Source organism: Polypterus senegalus, chromosome 17 (assembly GCF_016835505.1).
Source record: "Polypterus senegalus isolate Bchr_013 chromosome 17, ASM1683550v1, whole genome shotgun sequence".
Classification (NCBI taxonomy): domain Eukaryota; kingdom Metazoa; phylum Chordata; class Cladistia; order Polypteriformes; family Polypteridae; genus Polypterus; species Polypterus senegalus.
In genome coordinates this window covers 12317048-12335268 of record NC_053170.1, presented here as the reverse complement: position 1 = coordinate 12335268, position 18221 = coordinate 12317048, and the positions used below count along the sequence as shown (strand labels likewise).

Genomic DNA, 18221 nt, shown 5'->3' with positions numbered 1-18221 from the left:
AAGGGCAGCCCTGGCGGAGTCCAACTCTCACTGGAAACAGGTTTGACTTACTGCCAGGAATGCGGACCAAGCTCTGACACCGGTTGTACAGGGACCGAACAGCCCTTATCAGGGGGTCCGGTACCCCATACTCCCAGAGCACTGACTGGCTGACTAACAGAGCATTCAAAATGTCCGCCTCAATAGAATGTACTGAGGAGGTATGGAACAACAAATGTAGTACTGCAGGGAAAAAATAACTCAAGTGTGAGATGTTCTTTAAATCAGAGAAGGCCCCAGATACTCTCAAAGTTCTGTCCAAAAAGCTTTACACGCTCAGTTCCTCCCTCGCTGGGCCCCAAAGGAATTTGTTGCAAAACTGCAAGCCCTGACAGCATGATGTGTGTGTGGGATGGCGTACAGCTGGACCACTGCTGGGTTCACTACACCACAGACCCTTAAGTAGAACTCCTGCTTGAGACCGTTTGAATTCCACCCTTTGCAATAAGCTAAACCAATTTTATTCATAACGAAATTCCTACTTTAGACATTCCATTGATGCAAAATTCACAATAGTGGTCTTGAAGGGCAGACACACTGGTGCCCAGTGCAGGGTTGGTTTCCTCCATGCACTCAAAGCTGCTAGGGTCGACTTCAGCCCCAGTAACCCAGAACTGGATAAACGAGGACAGAAAATGGCTGGATGAATCATAAAAGGAAAATGTCAATGTTGCCCAAACAAAGGGAATCACTGTGGTATCGGTCATGGGCTCTGCCAGTCGCAGTGTTCACAGATTGGAGTCAAAGCTAAAAATCCTTATAAAGTGTACACTGAAGGCCAAGATCAGTAATTTTCAAGTCAAAGTTATTTTCTCACAAACATGGCATACAAGCATTTACCACACAAAAATGTGTTCTGAAGTTGAGCACTTTATCCTGGCATTGGATAATGGAAGCTATGCGGCACAGAGCACCATCGAAAAACTAAACCATAAAGATGTACCAATTGTGTCAGTTTATCAAGCCAAGAATGTTTTTGAGCATTGGCTCTGAGCCTGGAGATTACATGCACATTGTGAAACAGCTTATACATGTCAAATTCAAAAATCAAAAAATATTGAGATTCAGCCATTTTAAAGAGACAGGCAGCTGTGTGCGCCACCTTAGTGCTCATCTTCCTCCACAACACCCTTTCACTCCCAGCATTATGGTTTCCACTGTAAAGACAAATCACTCCAAATTTTTTCCACCAGATGTGGTATCGTGTTGATTTACTCCCATGAACACCACTAGTGTTACACAAATAGAAAACGCATCCTTACCTCAAGGTTAAAAAAAAAAAAAAAAAAAAAACCAAAAACTACCAGGAATATGAGATAAAGTGATTGTTCTGAAACATGCATCAGAAACACGGATGCGACGTTCTTTTGTACTGAAACCTTTTCTGCTTCAAAGTAAACGTATTTGGTAAGTTTTTAGACTTAGTTTCTGGTGGTGCCCCACGTCCCCATGCTTTCATTATAAAACACCAGGATAGGCTCTGCATTTGTTATATATATATATATATATATATATATATATATATATATATATATATATATATATATATATATATATATATATATATATATATATATATATATATATAATTTTCTTTAGAATACAATTTTGAGTGGCCAATGCATATATTCTGTGTTTCTGAAGAAGTAACTTTTAACTTGAAAAATACCAAATTTATTCTTCAAGGAATCGCTGTCTCAGATAACCAAATGTCCCCAATCCCATCCCCCCGTCCACAATGTGGTCACAGAATGGTCATTGGGTGATACAAGGACATCAGTAGAGAGGATGACTATGCTTCTCAAGGAGGATTTTAGAATTAAAAAAATAAATAAATAAAAACCACAATGAATATTCTCCAGTTTCTGATCAGAATCCAATCCTAACATATTTGGCTAAATGAGGAAGGAGAAGTCAAATTTTATTACTGAAAAACTGACATCCATAACTTTGCACAGCCAACAGTAGTCTACCTTTTCCTGTGACTTTTTCCAGGCCTTCACTGGATCCGAATCGTATCCCATTCTCTCCAACATCTGGATCAACTCCTTCTTTGGCTTGTTCTCTACATAAAAGAGAGAAAGCTGTAACACACACACTGAGGACACATGTATTCACTTGGGGCTTCCAGAACTCCATTCCATATACAATCATTTCTAGAGAAGCAACATTTGCTTTTAATTTATTTTGTTCAGTACTTTTACAGTCAGCTTGCCTCAAGCAGCAGCGGTCTGAGCACATACGCCTCCTCCCAGAGTTTTACCAAAGCCGATGTCGCATTTGCTCCAATGAGAAGTTGTGTAATGTCAAACTTGACATCTGGGCTGCTGGTCTCATTGCCAGAGCAATTATGTATGAATTTACAGCACAGTGGTACATTTCCAAGGTATTGTGCACTCGTCCCCCTTTTTCTGAAAGCCAATAAACATCCTGCCTGATGCGGCAAGTGCCCATGCAAAGGGTGTACAGGTACAGTGAGATCATTCACAATTTCTGCTTTATTATTTAAAGTAACATGACAGAAACAAGGTGGCCCGGTGGTGCATGGGTAGCACAGTTGCCTAGCAGTTAGTAGACCCGGGTTCACTTCTCGGGTCCTCCCTGTGTGGAGTTTGCATGTTCTGCCCGTGTCTGCATGGGTTTCCTCCCACAGTCCAAAGACATACAGGTTAGGTGCATTGGCGATTCTAAATTGTCTCTAGTGTTTGCTTGGTGTGCGGGTGTGTGCCCTGCAGTGGGCTGGCGCTCTGCCTGGGGTTTGTTTCCTGCCTTGCGCCCTGTGCTAGCTGGAATTGGCTACAGCAGACCCCTCGTGACCCTGTCATTAGGATATAGCGGGTTGGATAATGGATGGATGACAGAGACAAACAAGCCCCTCTTCTATTTCAGAGGTCCAAAACACTCTCACTCATTGCTGCATTATAAGCCTGTTCTGAAAATTTAAATAAAATTGTGAGCACTGATGCACAGAGAGCCTGCTCCGCCACTTTAAAATGAAATCAAACCGGTTCTATATTGTCAGAGCGAGTCGCAGGGTACATCATGCTACACAACTGTTGGTCATGGGAGATCTGACTGGCTAAGATATTGTAAGCGAGGTCTACAGTGATCCCTCGCTATATCGCACTTCGACTTTCGCGGCTTCACTCTATCGCGGATTTTAAATGTAAGCATATCTAAATATATATCACGGATTTTGTGTTGGTTCGCAGATTTCTGCGGACAATGTGTCTTTAATTCATGGTACATGCTTCCTCAGTTTGTTTGCCCAGTTGATTCCATACAAGGGACGCTATTGGCGGGTGGCTTAGAAGCTACCCAAACAGAGCATGTATTACATATTAACTAAAACTCCTCAATGATATACGATGTGCTTCCCGCACAGTGCTTGATTGTTTGCTTTTCTCTGTCTCTCTGACATTCTCTGTGTCTGATGGAGAGGGTGTGAGCAGAGGGGCTGTTTGCACAGAGGCTGTCTGCCTAGAGGATACGGACGCTCCTCTACAAAATGTCGCTTTATCGCGATGCTTCGGCATACTTAAAAGTACAAAAGCACGTTTTGATTTTTTGCTTTTATCGCGCTCTCTCTCTCTGACATTCTCTGCCCCTGACGTTTACTTCTTTGAAAAGAAGATATGTTTGCATTCTTTTAATCGTGAGAAAGAACTGTCATCTCTGTCTTGTCATGGAGCACAGTTTAAACTTTTGACTAATGGGTGTTATTTCATGTCTAGGGGGCTCTAATAATGTTAACAGTGTGGGCGAGTTTATAAGGGCTTAAAATATATAAAAATAAACATACAAACATATGGTTTCTACGTTGTGGATTTTCACCTATCGCGGTGAGGGGGCTTGTGGAACGCAACCCCTGCGATCATGGAGGGATTACTGTATACGTTTATTTAAAAAAGGTTGGAAAAGCTGTGTAGTAAAAATGAAGGTTTTGTGACTATTTCACCAAAAAATGGAATGAGGACAGCAAGCCCAGATTGAAACGACCTGTCACAGAGTTTAAGAAAAGTAACTTCTTACCAATGACAAGCTTGCCCTCAATCTTCTCCAGAATGAAGCGTGCTTGGTTACTCAATTTACAGGATTCCGCACCCAAAACACCCAGAAGCCAGTCCTTACGCAGACCATAGTATTTCATCCTCAATTCAAAGAATTCTTTTAGAATGTCTTGAATTACTTCATATTTCCTCAGACAACCCATGTGGTCAAAAAGTACCTGCAGAAATAAAGAAGAATGTAAGGAAATGAACCTTCAATGCATAAGAACTGACGTATGTGTCAGAAAGGAAAAAAACACAATACAAAACTAGAAGTATCTGTGCAGCCAGATTTAGAAATTCACAAACATTAAAACAATTCAATGAAAGTGATCTGCACCACTCAAAAACAGAGTAATGGAAAATTAAAAAAATAAAAATACCCAGAATTCAAATCTGGACACTAATGGATCGGCCTCAGCTTCTTAAAAGTAACCATTACTTAATTTAACCGGACTACATTGGAAAGAGCATGCAGCAAACATTCATGTTTCATTGAAATAGCCCCCCAAAAAAGTAGTTGGTTTCTTTTTTTTTTATTAAAATGAGATATATAGTCAAATGACAAGTGATCCAAACCATGAATCAGTGTGTCACGATAGCCAACTCCCGTAACATGCTGCAAGCACCACAAGAAATTGATCGCCGAGTCTACGCGAGGGCTGCAAATATCCGTGGTTCTTTCCATCTATAAGTTGTGGCCATATTTTCAGTTTTATCTAATTTTTAATATCCTTAAAATCAAATGAGACGAGGAACACCAGAAACACAATGAACTTTGATGACTGGAAAGCTCATGGAGTCAAACTTACCATTGAGTTGCAAGTGAGAGACGTCTGAAGCTTGAAGACTTTGTGCAGTCCAGCAGCCTCTGCTTCTGCCAGTTTCTCTTCAGTCATCTTCACCACAAAGCGAACCGTGGTGTCCGTGTGGTACTCCTTGTAATCCGTAATAAGAGGTGGGGTCTTCTCACTCCCATTCAACATTGGTTCTAAAACCTGTTCTTTGTATGTCTAAAACACAAGGATACATCTAATTATGAACAATTAAATCAGAGAGGAAACATTAACAAATTAAACTGTGCATCTATGATAAGAATAAAAAAAAAGTTGTGTGCGTGCTTGTAACTACTTTTATAAAAGGCAGCTGATCACTGGGCCCAAGAACCTTAAGAGAACAGGCACTTGATGGCTTAAATCAGCATTTCTTAAAGTATGGGTCAGTCGCAGACATTTCTATGCTAGGTCGCCGCACGCTTGCGTAGTAAGACTTTGTTGCAACGGCCCACATTCAGCCCACCCTGCCACCTCAAATACTATTGAACAGCTGCCCTCCATCATGACCTACAGTTCACTGGCGATACACAAGCTCAGGGATGACTGTGACTAGCAGCAGATGAGTTCTCAGAGGTGAAACAGGACTGGATCTACCAGTCTAGTGGCAAGAAGTTCTCTTTGAAATACAAGGAACAGTTTCATATATCCTGATTAATTTCAGGAGCCTGTGGTCACAGACCCCTGCAGAAGTACAACTGGGACAGCAGCGTTTTATATTAAATACTGTTTCAGATGCCATGGAGTTCCAGCCAGTGCCTCATGGCGTGGTCACCGTAACAGCAAAAACCTGTGATGGAGTGGAAAAGATGTTTGGCATTAAGTTTATAGTGTCACAGCGAAAAAGAATCGCTTCATGTAAACACTATTTTAAAGTGGTTTGAGAAATCTCAATCAACTGGTAGTGTAAAGGCCTTTTTTTGGGCAACTAAGAACTGTAAGAACACCAGACAATATCACAAGGGTGACGCAGGCTATATAGGGTGGTCCAGATCTAATTATGCAATTTCATTACGCTACAACTTAAGTTTATTACATAGAAAATCACCCAAAAAACCCCGGACCATCGAGTAGTGTGCAAACTGACGACAAGAAGAAAAGTCTTCGCGCCAAACTGGAATCATCCCCGCATAAATCAAAGTCATCTGGACGATCTGGATCTGCGTAATTAGGTCCGGACCACCCTATAGAGTGGAGCCCTCGACAACGCAGCACGACATTGAAATGTTTAATCCTCCTAACCAAACTAGACTGCTTGCCAAGTAACTTATCAAGATTGATCCTGTCACTGGTATGAAATACAAATAATGAACACAAACCTAATAGTTACACACACACAGATTTTATATACTTTTAACTTTGGAGGGGAAATTTTCTTTTTGCATGACCTTTGGAGGGTCTGTCATTATACAGCACCCATGGAGCAAATTTTCAGGTTAAGGGCCTTTGCTCAAAGGGCTCAACAGAGGAGGATCCCTTCTGGCATTTAGCTACATGACGCAACTTATTACCGTTAATTGAAATGTTAAGGTGACAAACACTTCAACATCCTGCTGTTCATTTATTGATAAAAGTTGAGCTTATTAACAAAAAGAGCATTTACTTTGCTTTAAAGAATAAGCATTAAATAGTTTTTGCCACTTTATTCCTTATCTGATGACCCAAGACGAGTGACCATTCATCCCATCGTTTCAAAATCACATCTTTGTGCTACACCCGATAGTTATCTTTCACAGCTTTACTACAGCTTTGTAAGACGCAATCTTAGGAAGTAAAAGCTTTGAATTAAACTCATTAAGGTTTGCTTAATTTGAATAGTATTTCTTTCATAGTCAGACAATGGTATAGTCTTTTCTCCCCTTGAAAGACCCATTTTCAACTCAGAAATGGGATAGGCGTACAGTTTTCTGACCGTTGTCATTTTAATATGGTTCAGAAACGGTTTTTGAAGTGATTTATAACGATTTGAAATGTAACAAGACTTAGGTTTTGAACAGAACTTTTCTTAACAAGAACTTTGTTTTTTGCTATTTTAATTTTCTTTTTGTGTGAACTGTGTTACTTTGAATTTTAACTAAAACTTTTAAAAACGAAGATATTTTGTCTGTGGAATCATTTTGGCGTGTCAGGCTTTTGTTAAATAAAAAATGGGATAGATATATATATATATATATATATATATATATATATATATATATATATATATATATAGTTAGAGCTGCTAAACTTTGGTAATTTTAGAAAAACGCAGCTACAAGCTTTCACTAAGAATTTATAGTGGCAGTGTTATACCCACAGGAATCGATGCCCTGTTTTGAATAACCGTTTTATTAACAAATGTTTGCTTTTCACATTTCCCTTTAATATTCATGTGAAGAGTATACTTAAATGGAAGAAAACCATTTACTGCTTTTTATTATGTGGCTATTGAGGTTTATGTGCAGTACAGCTCCACCGTCATTATGATGATAACTCTCTTCCTGGGTCCCAACATTATCGTACTGATTATTAATTTTTTTTTTTATTTGGGTGCTATGATTAGAGTTTAATACCCCCCCAACGTCTTAAATGGCACAGAAAGACAATGGCCTCACCTGAGTCCACGTTTTAGCTGGCAACTCTGTAATTTCCACAGTGGTTGAATCCAACACTGACACTTCTCCACTGATAATGTATTGATTTGGGCCGAGCTCCAGGACTGTTCCTTTGAAATTCTTGAAGCTGGGAAGCTATTTGGAGCAAAAGAGGGGAAGGAAAAGAAACAAACACAGAAAAAAAAGTTGTACAATTTTGGTTGGTTGGTTTCCATTCAAAAATCATAGCCTAAGTAAAAGGTTTTGCACATGGCTTCCTTTTGCAACCAAATAAGTCTTACCATGGGAAGTGGTTCATCTCCATCTAGCATGCGACACATGTTGTTGACAACCTCCTTCACATCAAAATTAGGAAGTCGGCAGGCCCATCCAGTCCCTATGCCCTCTGCTCCATTGATAAGGACCATTGGGATAATGGGGATGTACCACTCAGGCTCCACCTTCTGATTGTCATCATACAAGTACTTCAGTAAGTTATCATCCACAGCTGGGAAGACGAGCCGAGCCAGAGAGCTGGGGACAAGAGCACAATTGAGACATATTTAAAATCACATGGCCCATATATAGGTGCTTAAATGTGAACATTGAGAGGCGTCTTAGGTGTATTAAAATTCAGACCTAAGCATGGTAAAGATGTATCGAGGACTAGCAGCATCCTTGCCACCATGTAAGCGTGTGCCAAACTGACCGATGGGTTGCAAGAGATTCAAGTTGTTACTGCCAACAAAATTCTGAGCCAAGTTTATAATAGTCATCATAAGAGACATCTGTAAAAACAGAAGGAAGACGTTAGAAGTGATACAAATAAGAATACATGCCACATATTAAAAACACATTTCTGTGCTGTAAGAGAATAAGAAAAATTCGGTACTTCAACAGCCTTTACACATCAACTGTATACAGTTAGGGGGGGTTTGGTGGGAGGGGAAGAATTTCCATGGTTTTTAGACATTAAGGTATATATTTCGATATGTAGACTACACAATGAATCGATACAGATAAAAAGGCAATGCCCTCACTGACTCATCACTAATTCTCTCACTTTCCATGTAGGTGGGAAGCTGAAATTTTGCACGCTCATTCCTTGCAGTGTACTTACAAAAGTTAGGTATGTTTCATGTCCTATTGCAACACCCAAGGGGTGACGGGTGTAAAACTTTGTAAGGGCACCAGGCTTCAGATCAAATCTCTGCACAAGAACCTTATTGAGGCCACTGTCTTCACGGGAACTGGCACAGGGGAGACCCTCTCATACCCTCTGACCTCTTATTCCAATTTCCAGCAAGGGTCTGCTTTGCTATGACAATAAATAAGTCACAGGGCCAGACCCTTTTAAAAAAAAAAAAAAAAAAAAAGGTTGCCATTGACTTGACACAAGATGGCTTCTCACATGGCCAACTGTACGTGGCATGCTCAAGAGTGAGCTCAGCAGACAGCCTGGTCATTTTACAACCTGAAGGCAGAACTGCAGTCGTTTACAAAGAGATCCTTGCATCCCAAAGCTGTGCATTTTTCATACATGACATTCACAATAATAAAACTCTTTAAAATCTATACATTCACTCTCAATACTAAAATAAGCCTACAAAAATTACATTGACAACTATGTTATGTTATTTTTAAAATGTTTCCTTTTTCATAACTTCTTGAACACACAACTTCTCTGCTGCGAACGCAGCTATTCTGCTAGTAATCTTATATACACACTTACAGTATATACCCACAATGCAACTGTTTGTACTCCATTCACAAAAAATTCAATTCAAAACCCCCCCTTCAGCTTTAACTGGAGTCCACCATCACCTTTGCGTTATCGGTGGTCACTACTATCAGTTTTGGAAACAGTCTAAGTCCTTTTTCAGATGCGTACACTGCTGAGATTTTGTATTACATTTTTCATCTTCAGCACACTGCATAGATGCAAATCTCAGCCATGAAGCTCAAGATTCATCGCCTTCAGGTGGCGTGGCATGTCATGAGAGTGAAAAGGGCTAATCTGGGAATTCAATGGATTTTCCAACCTGCTTCATGTCTTGCAACAACGCACACAGCTTTGAGAAGACGTTCTAAAAATGAAGCGAGATTCTTGTGTTGTGGTGGAGTGCCTGAGCATTATAAATTGTAATCTACTTACAGAATCCTTGTGAAAAGATTGTGCAACACACAGCCTATAAATCAGCTTTCAGCTGGCATTAGGGGGGTGATGAGACATTTCTCCAGTTTTGATGTCACTACACTGGTCACCTGTGTCATTCAGAATTGACTTTAAAATACTGCTTATGGTTTACAAAGCCTTCAGTAATCTCGCTCCATCTTATATATCGGAGTGTCTGACACCTTATACTCCAAATAGTAACCTTAGATACTCAAATGAGGGTCTGCTTAGAATTCCAAGAGCAAAACTTAAAAGAAGTGGTGAGTCGGCCTTCTGGACCTAAAATCTGGAATAGCCTGCCAATAGGAATTCACCAGGCTAATACAGCAGAGCACTTTAATGTGTTGTTAGCAGTTTTTTACTATAACATGGCCTCCTCATAACTTCATTTTAATTTAACCCCGATACTCTGTATATTAAATTTAGTATAACTATTCATGGTGGCTCTAAAATCTGTACTGACCCCTTTGGTCTCTTCCGTTTCCTTTCCTGGTTTTCTGTGGTGGCGACCTGCACCATCACCACCTAATCAAAGCACCGTGATGTCCTACATTGATGGATTAAAAGGCAAAAGTCCACGTGACCATCATCATCAAGTCCTTCCATGAGAACCCTAAATACAAAGCGGACCGTTTTTATTTATGTTAGGTACAGTGCCCAGAAGGGGCTGGGCGGTCTCATGGTCTGGGACCCCTGCAGATTTAAATTTTTTTCTCTCCAGTCTGCAGTTTGTTTTGTCTGTCCTCCCTGGCCATTGGACCTTACTCTTATTCCATGTTAGTGTTGTCTTATTCTAATTCTTACTTTGTCTTTTATTTCTCTTTTATTCATCATGTAAAGCACTTTGAGCTACATTTGTATGAAAATGTGCTATACAGTAATCCCTCGCTATATCGTGCTTCAACTTTCGCGGCTTCGTTCTATCGCAGATTTTAAATGTAAGCACATCTAAATATATATCATGGATTTTTCGCTGGTTCGCGGATTTCTGCGGACAATGGGTCTTTTAATTTATGCTACACGCTTCCTCAGTTTGTTTGCCCTGTTGATTTCATAGAAGCTACCCAATCTGAGCATGTATTATATATTAACTAAAACTCCTCAAAGCTATAAAATATGCATCCCGTGTGGAGCTTGATTGTTTGCTTGTCTCTGTCTCTCTCTCACCCTCTCTGACATTCTCTGCGCCTGACGGAGGGGCTGTGAGCAGAGGTGCTGTTTGCCGCCCTAGTGGATACGGACGCACCTCTAAGAAATGCCGCTTTATCGCGGTGCTTCCAAAAGCACACGTATTGATTTTTTGATGGTTTGCTTTAATCTCGCTCTCTCTCTCTCTGACGTTCTCTGCGCCTGACGGAGGAGATGTGAGCAGAGGGGCTGTTTGCTTAGATACTGACGCTCCTCTAAAAAATGCCGCTTAAACTTAAAAGCACACGTATTGATTTTTTGATTGTTTGCTTTTCTTTGCGAGCGCTCTCTCTCTCTCTCGCTGAAATTCTCTGCTCCTGAAGAGAAGATCTATTTGCATTCTTTTAATTGTGAGAAAGAACTGTCATCTCTGTCTTGTCATGGAGCACAGTTTAAATTTTTGACTAAAGGGTGTTATTTCATGTCTAGAGGGCTCTAATAATGTTAACAGTGTGGGAGAGTTTATAAGGGCTTAAAATATATAAAAATAACTACACAAAACATATGGTTTCTACTTTGCAGATTTTCATCTATCGCGGGGGGTTCTGGAATGCAATCCGCGATCGAGGAGGAATTACTGTATAAATAGATGTTATTGCATATGGGAATGCTGGAATGCTGCCATCAAGTGGACAAAATGAGTATTATTAGTACACCACAGTATTTTAATCGTAAAAGCCCACAGGATTGGAACTTTGTAAATATACACAATTTGAAATTGAAGCCTTGATGGGTCACACAACGGGGAACTGAGGTCTAGGGACTTGCACGAGAACAACTGGTATATGTTAGTTATACACAACAGAACCTGCAGCTTGTAGGATCTGCACTGATTCCACTAAAATAGTTAAAAGTATTATTGCTTACCTCACCGTGATGGTAAGCTGACATTTCTGCCACAGACCCTGCCAACTGGGCCACCTTCACTTCTCGTTTGTCATTCCTTTTGAAGCAAGTGAATAGCACTTTCCTCTGGCCTGGTTTCACACCTTGATAACGAAGACAGAACGTTACACTGACATTCGAGGCAAGTAACTCACCAAAAAAGAAAACAAATGGACTTCCTCCCTCTCAGTAACATTTAAACAGCAAAATCCACCTCAAATCTGAACATCTGCCACATTATTAATGAGAATAAATAGGAGAGAATAGAGAAAAGGGTACACAAGCTAGGCATTTACTGTATATATACTGGTTGACATTTTAAAGAAATGGGCCTAAATGAAGCTCAATATGTGTATATTATGAGGGGCGAAGATGCTTGGGTCCGTAACTTGAACCCACTCATACACCCGATAGCAAGCACTGAGCTCTAGCAGGCACAACTCAAAGGCGATGTTGCCATATTACAGGTATTTTAAAGAATCACTCGAGGCTCAGCAATGGCCCTCATTCAAAACCTTGTACAACAGCAGATCTGCAGCAAGCTAACTGGGTAGTTTGGTTTTAGCCGTATGAACTAGTCAGAGAAATTCCAGAGCTTACAAAGACACAGATAATAAACCTAAATCTTGATTGTCAGGCAGCAGTTAACCATCTAATAAAAAAATTACAAAATGATAAAAAGTTAAACAGAATTATTTTAGGAGTGGCCGAAAAGAAGCCGGTTATAAAAAAAAATAAATAAATATATAAATTCAAATATATAGCAAAATAGAAACAAAATTTTCTCCTCAATTGTTACTTGTGCATATATACATCAAGCTCTATAACATTTCTGCCCAGGGTTTGTTCCTGCCTTGCGCCCTGCGTTGGCAGGGATTGGCTCCAGCAGACCCCCTGTGACCCTGTAGTTAGAATATAGTGGGTTGGATAATGGATGGATGATGTACTTTAAAGAGCCATCCACATCAAATTAATATAATGAACAATTATTATTAAAGTTGAATAAAATCGGACTTTGCAGCTTCTGGCTAGCGGAAAAAGTTGACAGAAATCTACATTTTGCACCAAATACTTGTATACAAAATTTGGTTGACCAAAGTGAAGGCGCACTCAAGTTATCATGTTTACACACACAATTCCAAAAATGGTATTTTCAGACTCAGGGAGGTCTAAAACATTGAGATTCATCAAAATCAAAGTCAAATGTTTAGATGATTACAATACTTTGTATACGAGAAAGTAAAAAGTTGAGCTTTTCTCAAAAAAAAAAAAAAAAAGTTTGAAATCTCAAGGTCCTTTTTTCCTGCCATTGTGTTGTTCTCATTTTAAAATAAATCATATTCAGATCAAAGGTTCTAGAAACTCACCATCCACTATTGAAGGAATGGACCTCTCATTGTCAGAGTTGGAGAACAGAATTAGCTCCTTATTAATAAAGTCATTGTAAGTGAGGTGTTTAGTTGCTTGCCCATACAAATAATCCTGGGGAAAAAAAGAAAGAAATTCTTATGAATCTGACAACAAAGGGAGAGGCTCGATTTTCTCTCATCCTTTACCAGTTTAATCAAAGCGACAATGCGATTAACAAAATAATCCTTCGAGCAGAACTGCTCAAGCAAACATTCACCTTTCAGTAAAAGACTGTGGAAGTTCCAGCGGATTAAAAAATGGCAGCCCTCATTAGCTTGTGCTACCACAGCAGCAGCAAACCTTTGGACTCCTGCCTGCTGCTGGTGGGCAGAGGCCTAAACTGGCACAACCTTTAAATGAGGCATCAGCAATGTAAACGAAAACCCTTTTCCATATTCTGAGGTAAGCAGCATCAATTTTCTAGACTTCATAGCCTTTGTTTTTTTCGAATTCTTAACATGATTTGCGTTGTGAAAGAGTTCATGAGATTGCGCTGTTCTGAAACTGCCTCATACTTTTAACACTTCAGGTAAACATCACACTTTCTTCGATTACAGTAGAACATGAAGAGCCGTTTGCCTGACAAGTCTACATGCTCATCTTTTTAATATACTTTTGTTAGTGCCTGAATAGAAATTGTCTTTTTGCTTTTTTTAAGTATTGTTAAGTTAGTCAGACTAAAAAGGGGGAGTGGGGACACTTTACCTCTGGCAAGCCATGGAGTCGCCTCTGTCGCCTGTCATTCATAAAGTTAGTAAGCCACTCCTTTCGATCGTCCACCTTCTTCTTACTAAAGGCCTACATGGGGGAAGAGTTAAGTAGCACACTTTATATGGCAGCAACACGAGAAACGGCGCACACTGCCCACTTATAAGAATATGCTAACTAGGATCAGGTAACTACCATCTAACTACACATGCAAATCAGACTAGTATAATGTAACAAATGTAATGATTTTAAAGGAAAGCATTTACATATTAGTGCATATATTTAAAAAACATTTTACATTCGTGATACAAGTTCAGGTGACATTACAATTACATCACACATGAAAAAACTCTGCAGGAGACTCTTTTACATGCCCCTGTATGCATTCTCAAATTTGAAAGACGTACACAGTTCAGAATTAATTGGTAAATGTTTAGCTCATGCATCCATAAACTAAATTAAAAATGGTAGTGGAGTCTTTACCAAGGTGATCGCAGCATCATCTTCAGGACCTGAATATTTGAAAGAAATCCGGTGCCTTTCCATATCAGCAAAATACTCTTTTGCTTCTTTAGATGTGCTGGTACCCAGACCTACAGTGAAGGAACAAACAAAAAGCAAAAAGAATGAAACAAATCAGAAATGACAGAGTGTGGGGTACGAGTGCACTTACAAGCAATGGAATAGAAATGGGAAAAATATAAATAAGTTAGGAAGTTAGGGCCACAATCAATGAAATGCTGTTTAAGTATGAAGCCCATTCTCATACAAGAAAATCAACTTGCAGAGTTCTAAAATATTAAAAGGAAAAATGTTTTCAGTATCCGTGAGACTGGAAAAAAAAAAAATCTGTGCACAAATGGCAAGCATGTACAGGGAAGGGCGATTAATCTAAAATATACCAGTAAAAGTATATATACACACACATATATATATATATATCTATATATATCTATCACACACACACTCTTCAGGCTAATTTGTTTTGAACATCTTCCAAAAATGTGCACTTGAACCCCTTCAACGCTATACGCCATGTCACATTCATGGTGCCTTACTGTGTTTACCGTATATACTCGCGGGTAACTCAGGGCTTGACTTTTCGAATACGACAATCTCATGCTATTGGTCCAAGAGATTACAATATGCTAACGCCCACGTGAGAGAGTAACCACAGAGCACAAGACCCCCCTCCATGTATTGTGCATATGTTACCACACAGTAATACCCAAACTATTCCGAAGAAAGGTTTGCACCGTTTTGTGTTTTTTGTATCTCACACTCTCAAACACCTTTATCGTAAGAGCATCCCTTATTTATGATGGAATGTTGCTAAAGTGGAGAAAGAAATTGGTAATTGTGCAGCTGCAACAAAATTCGATGTGTCTGAGAAACTGGTGAGAGATTGGAGGAGGCAAGAAGATGCAAAAAAAAATAAATAAATAAAAAATTAAGTGTTGTATTTTTGAATGGGCGTAGAAGTTGGGGTCCGATTTTATGATCGATTTTCTGGGTTTCAAGACCCGACTGATACGCGAGTATATACGGTAATTATTTCACAAAAGCAGTCATTCCCTAACCTGTAGTCACTGGAAAGCAGTTTGTAAAGAAGGTAACTTAACAGACTACTTAGCAGGGAGTTAAAATCTGTTCTGATCAAGAGTTACCTCCTTGAAAGACAAGTAAGCAGCACTGCTGATCTGACAAAATTAAAATGACATTTGGAAATTAAATTATATATATATTAAAAAAAAATATAAATAAATTTCTCTACTCATAAATCAAGCACCTTAATTTGGGGGTGGAAGCCTACGATGGCAACAATACGTCCATTTTCGAGGGGATTTTTTCTTTATTTTTTTTTGGGCTTGCAGCAACACCGCTCAGGCCACAAAAGGTGTTGTTCTTAACGCATCCAATTAACAGAGAGTAACAAATTTCTGGAGCTGACTTTAGCACTACATGGAACTTGCACTGTTTTAAGATTAAGAAATGGTTTTATTTATTATTTTAATAAAAGAAAATTTAGAATACTGGGAAAATGTATAATTGATATTCAAATAGAAGTACTCCTTTCTTTCAAATTATAATTGTATTTCACTTGAGTTCATTTGCTCACCAGTCTTGAAGGTAGTGTACGTATTCCCTTGCTACATAATACAGATCCCCCCACCAACAATTTTTCTGCCCCACTTTAATGTGAGCGGTTTTTAGATGGTCACTTTTAGACAGCCTTCCTTACTACATCGAGAGTTACATATCCTCCTTTCTTGTTGACAAGGTTCTCTTTTGTTATTTTAAAGTACGTTTGTATTTTCAGTTGTAAAGCCGTTTCTTACATGTAGTAATGTTTGAAGATGCAGTTCCAGATTTAGATAAACTTGCTGTAAACACTCCTGTCATGTTTGTCCTGCTCTGAATGTTACATCTCACAGAGACACACAGAGTAAGGCTCAAATAAAGGAGTGCCGACCATCGCTCAACAAGAAAAGGTTCAGAAGAGTGCTTACATTTCTCAGCAGCACTACCACACAGGGTTTAGAACAAACCTTTGTAGTACTTTATTTTCCAAGCTTTGATATTCTCCTGATTGTTTTTCCATTCTTCAAATTCTGGAATGCTGTAGAAGGAAATGTCCTGCTTTTGTTTAGAAGCCTGACAGAGAAAAACATGGAGAAAAGCTAAAACATGGGCAAAGAATTTGCATCATTTAAATCAATTCTCTTGAATGAATGGCATTTATCCTGCATTAAACGTTTACTTCATAATGCAAAGCAGCATCCATTACGTTGGGTCAATTTCGGCATAAATTTGCAATGAACAGTTAGATATATTACCTTAATAATGGGTGTAATGAATTCTTCTAAGAAATTGTGTCTCAGCAGGGAAGGCCAGTTGTGGTGAATAAAGTTAATAAGAAGTCCCTTGATATGTGATCCATCTTGATCCTGTAATGACAAAAGTAAATAAAAATACATTTTTGAGAAAGACTAACTTATAGAATCATGCATCACAAATAAAGCAATGTTGGAAAAACGCATGATTTGCATCTTTTCAATAAGATGTCATTCAATCCTGTTTTCTGAGTTTTTAGTCTAATAAAGGATTACGGTTACTGTAGTTTGTCTTGCCAGCTCAGAGTGCTCAATAAGCAACAACAAGGTCCTCTCATTCAAAAGGGGACAATTTGAGAACCCAATAAAAAATAATTTAGTGGAAAACAGGAATGACCTTGGAAGACCTGAACAGACAGAGAGGAAAGTGCAAAACAACTGGCCAACAAACCAAGTACTCCACAGCAGTGAAGAAACAGCAGAAGCGCTCCTTCAACATGGATGTTCTTTTCATTTTGTTGGTTATACAACACACACACATATATTAAAATAAATAAATAAATAGGACACTTAACTTGCTCTATTATTATATACAAGAACGTATGCCAACCTGATCTGTCATGATCATGACCTTCCCATAACGCAGGGTTTTTAGGGATTCTGGATCATCATAGTTCTTCTTGTACTGAAGGCCCACAATTTTGATGATATTGTTAATTTCAGCATTTTCCATGATCTAAAAATAAGGAAGAAAATCGTTGGGTTAGGCTATACAAAAACCATTAGGAACGCAGGCATGCTAAAATCTAAGCAAAAGACTTAGTCATGTAGAACACATCGTTTGGTTTGACATACATTTAACGTGTCAAGATGCTGCTCACACCCACATAACCACAGAAAAAAAAAAAAAAAGTCCTTAAGATAGGTTTCACCCTAAGCATTAATATAGGGAAAAAAAAAAAAAAAAAAAAAAAAAGAAACTTATCACAAAGCACTCCTAATGTATGTCTTGTGTATGTATATGTGTGAGTATATTTATATATACATACATATATATATATATATATATATATATATATATATACATACACATATATACATACACATATACATATATATATACACATACACACACACACACACTCCAACCTGGACACGGCAACCAAAAACAGTCACACTTTACACTCCTTCCCTTTGAGGACATGCTTGATCACATCCACACAATAGTGCCATTTGTTAAGGCAGCTTTGAAGGAGTTCTCTTCTCTTCAAAAAGAGAAAATTAAATTTTTCTGAATTCTTTTGGTATTTATTAATTCATGTGGCACCACTATAATTTTTGGATTTAGATTTTGCTACTCGGATTGCTTATCTGCACGCTAAGATGACTGGGATAGTCTATACCGATCATGTCTCCCCCTCAAGCATATAAAATCTTTCCCTTTCACAATTTTATGGGATGAACTTTCTCCCTCTACCAAAAAAAAACAAAAACAACTACATTTCATTTAGGCAGCAAGTTTGAGA

The 18221-nt window shown here is 38.8% G+C and overlaps 1 protein-coding gene across 2 annotated transcripts in view; it reads right to left on the bottom strand.

Moving 5' to 3' along the window:
* top2a (DNA topoisomerase II alpha) overlaps positions 1-18221 on the bottom strand; it is a 50013-nt gene that overhangs the window by 14391 nt on the left and 17401 nt on the right. For both annotated transcript variants that reach the window (XM_039739470.1, XM_039739471.1), the window contains 13 exons: positions 17306-17431; positions 16699-16809; positions 16411-16516; positions 14345-14454; positions 13859-13951; positions 13111-13225; positions 11726-11847; positions 8134-8282; positions 7797-8028; positions 7516-7650; positions 4901-5101; positions 4072-4267; positions 2013-2104 (listed from right to left, as the gene is read on the bottom strand). In XM_039739470.1, the coding sequence (XP_039595404.1) occupies positions 2013-2104; positions 4072-4267; positions 4901-5101; positions 7516-7650; positions 7797-8028; positions 8134-8282; positions 11726-11847; positions 13111-13225; positions 13859-13951; positions 14345-14454; positions 16411-16516; positions 16699-16809; positions 17306-17431 (1788 nt within the window). The remainder of the gene's footprint in view (positions 1-2012; positions 2105-4071; positions 4268-4900; positions 5102-7515; positions 7651-7796; positions 8029-8133; positions 8283-11725; positions 11848-13110; positions 13226-13858; positions 13952-14344; positions 14455-16410; positions 16517-16698; positions 16810-17305; positions 17432-18221) is intronic.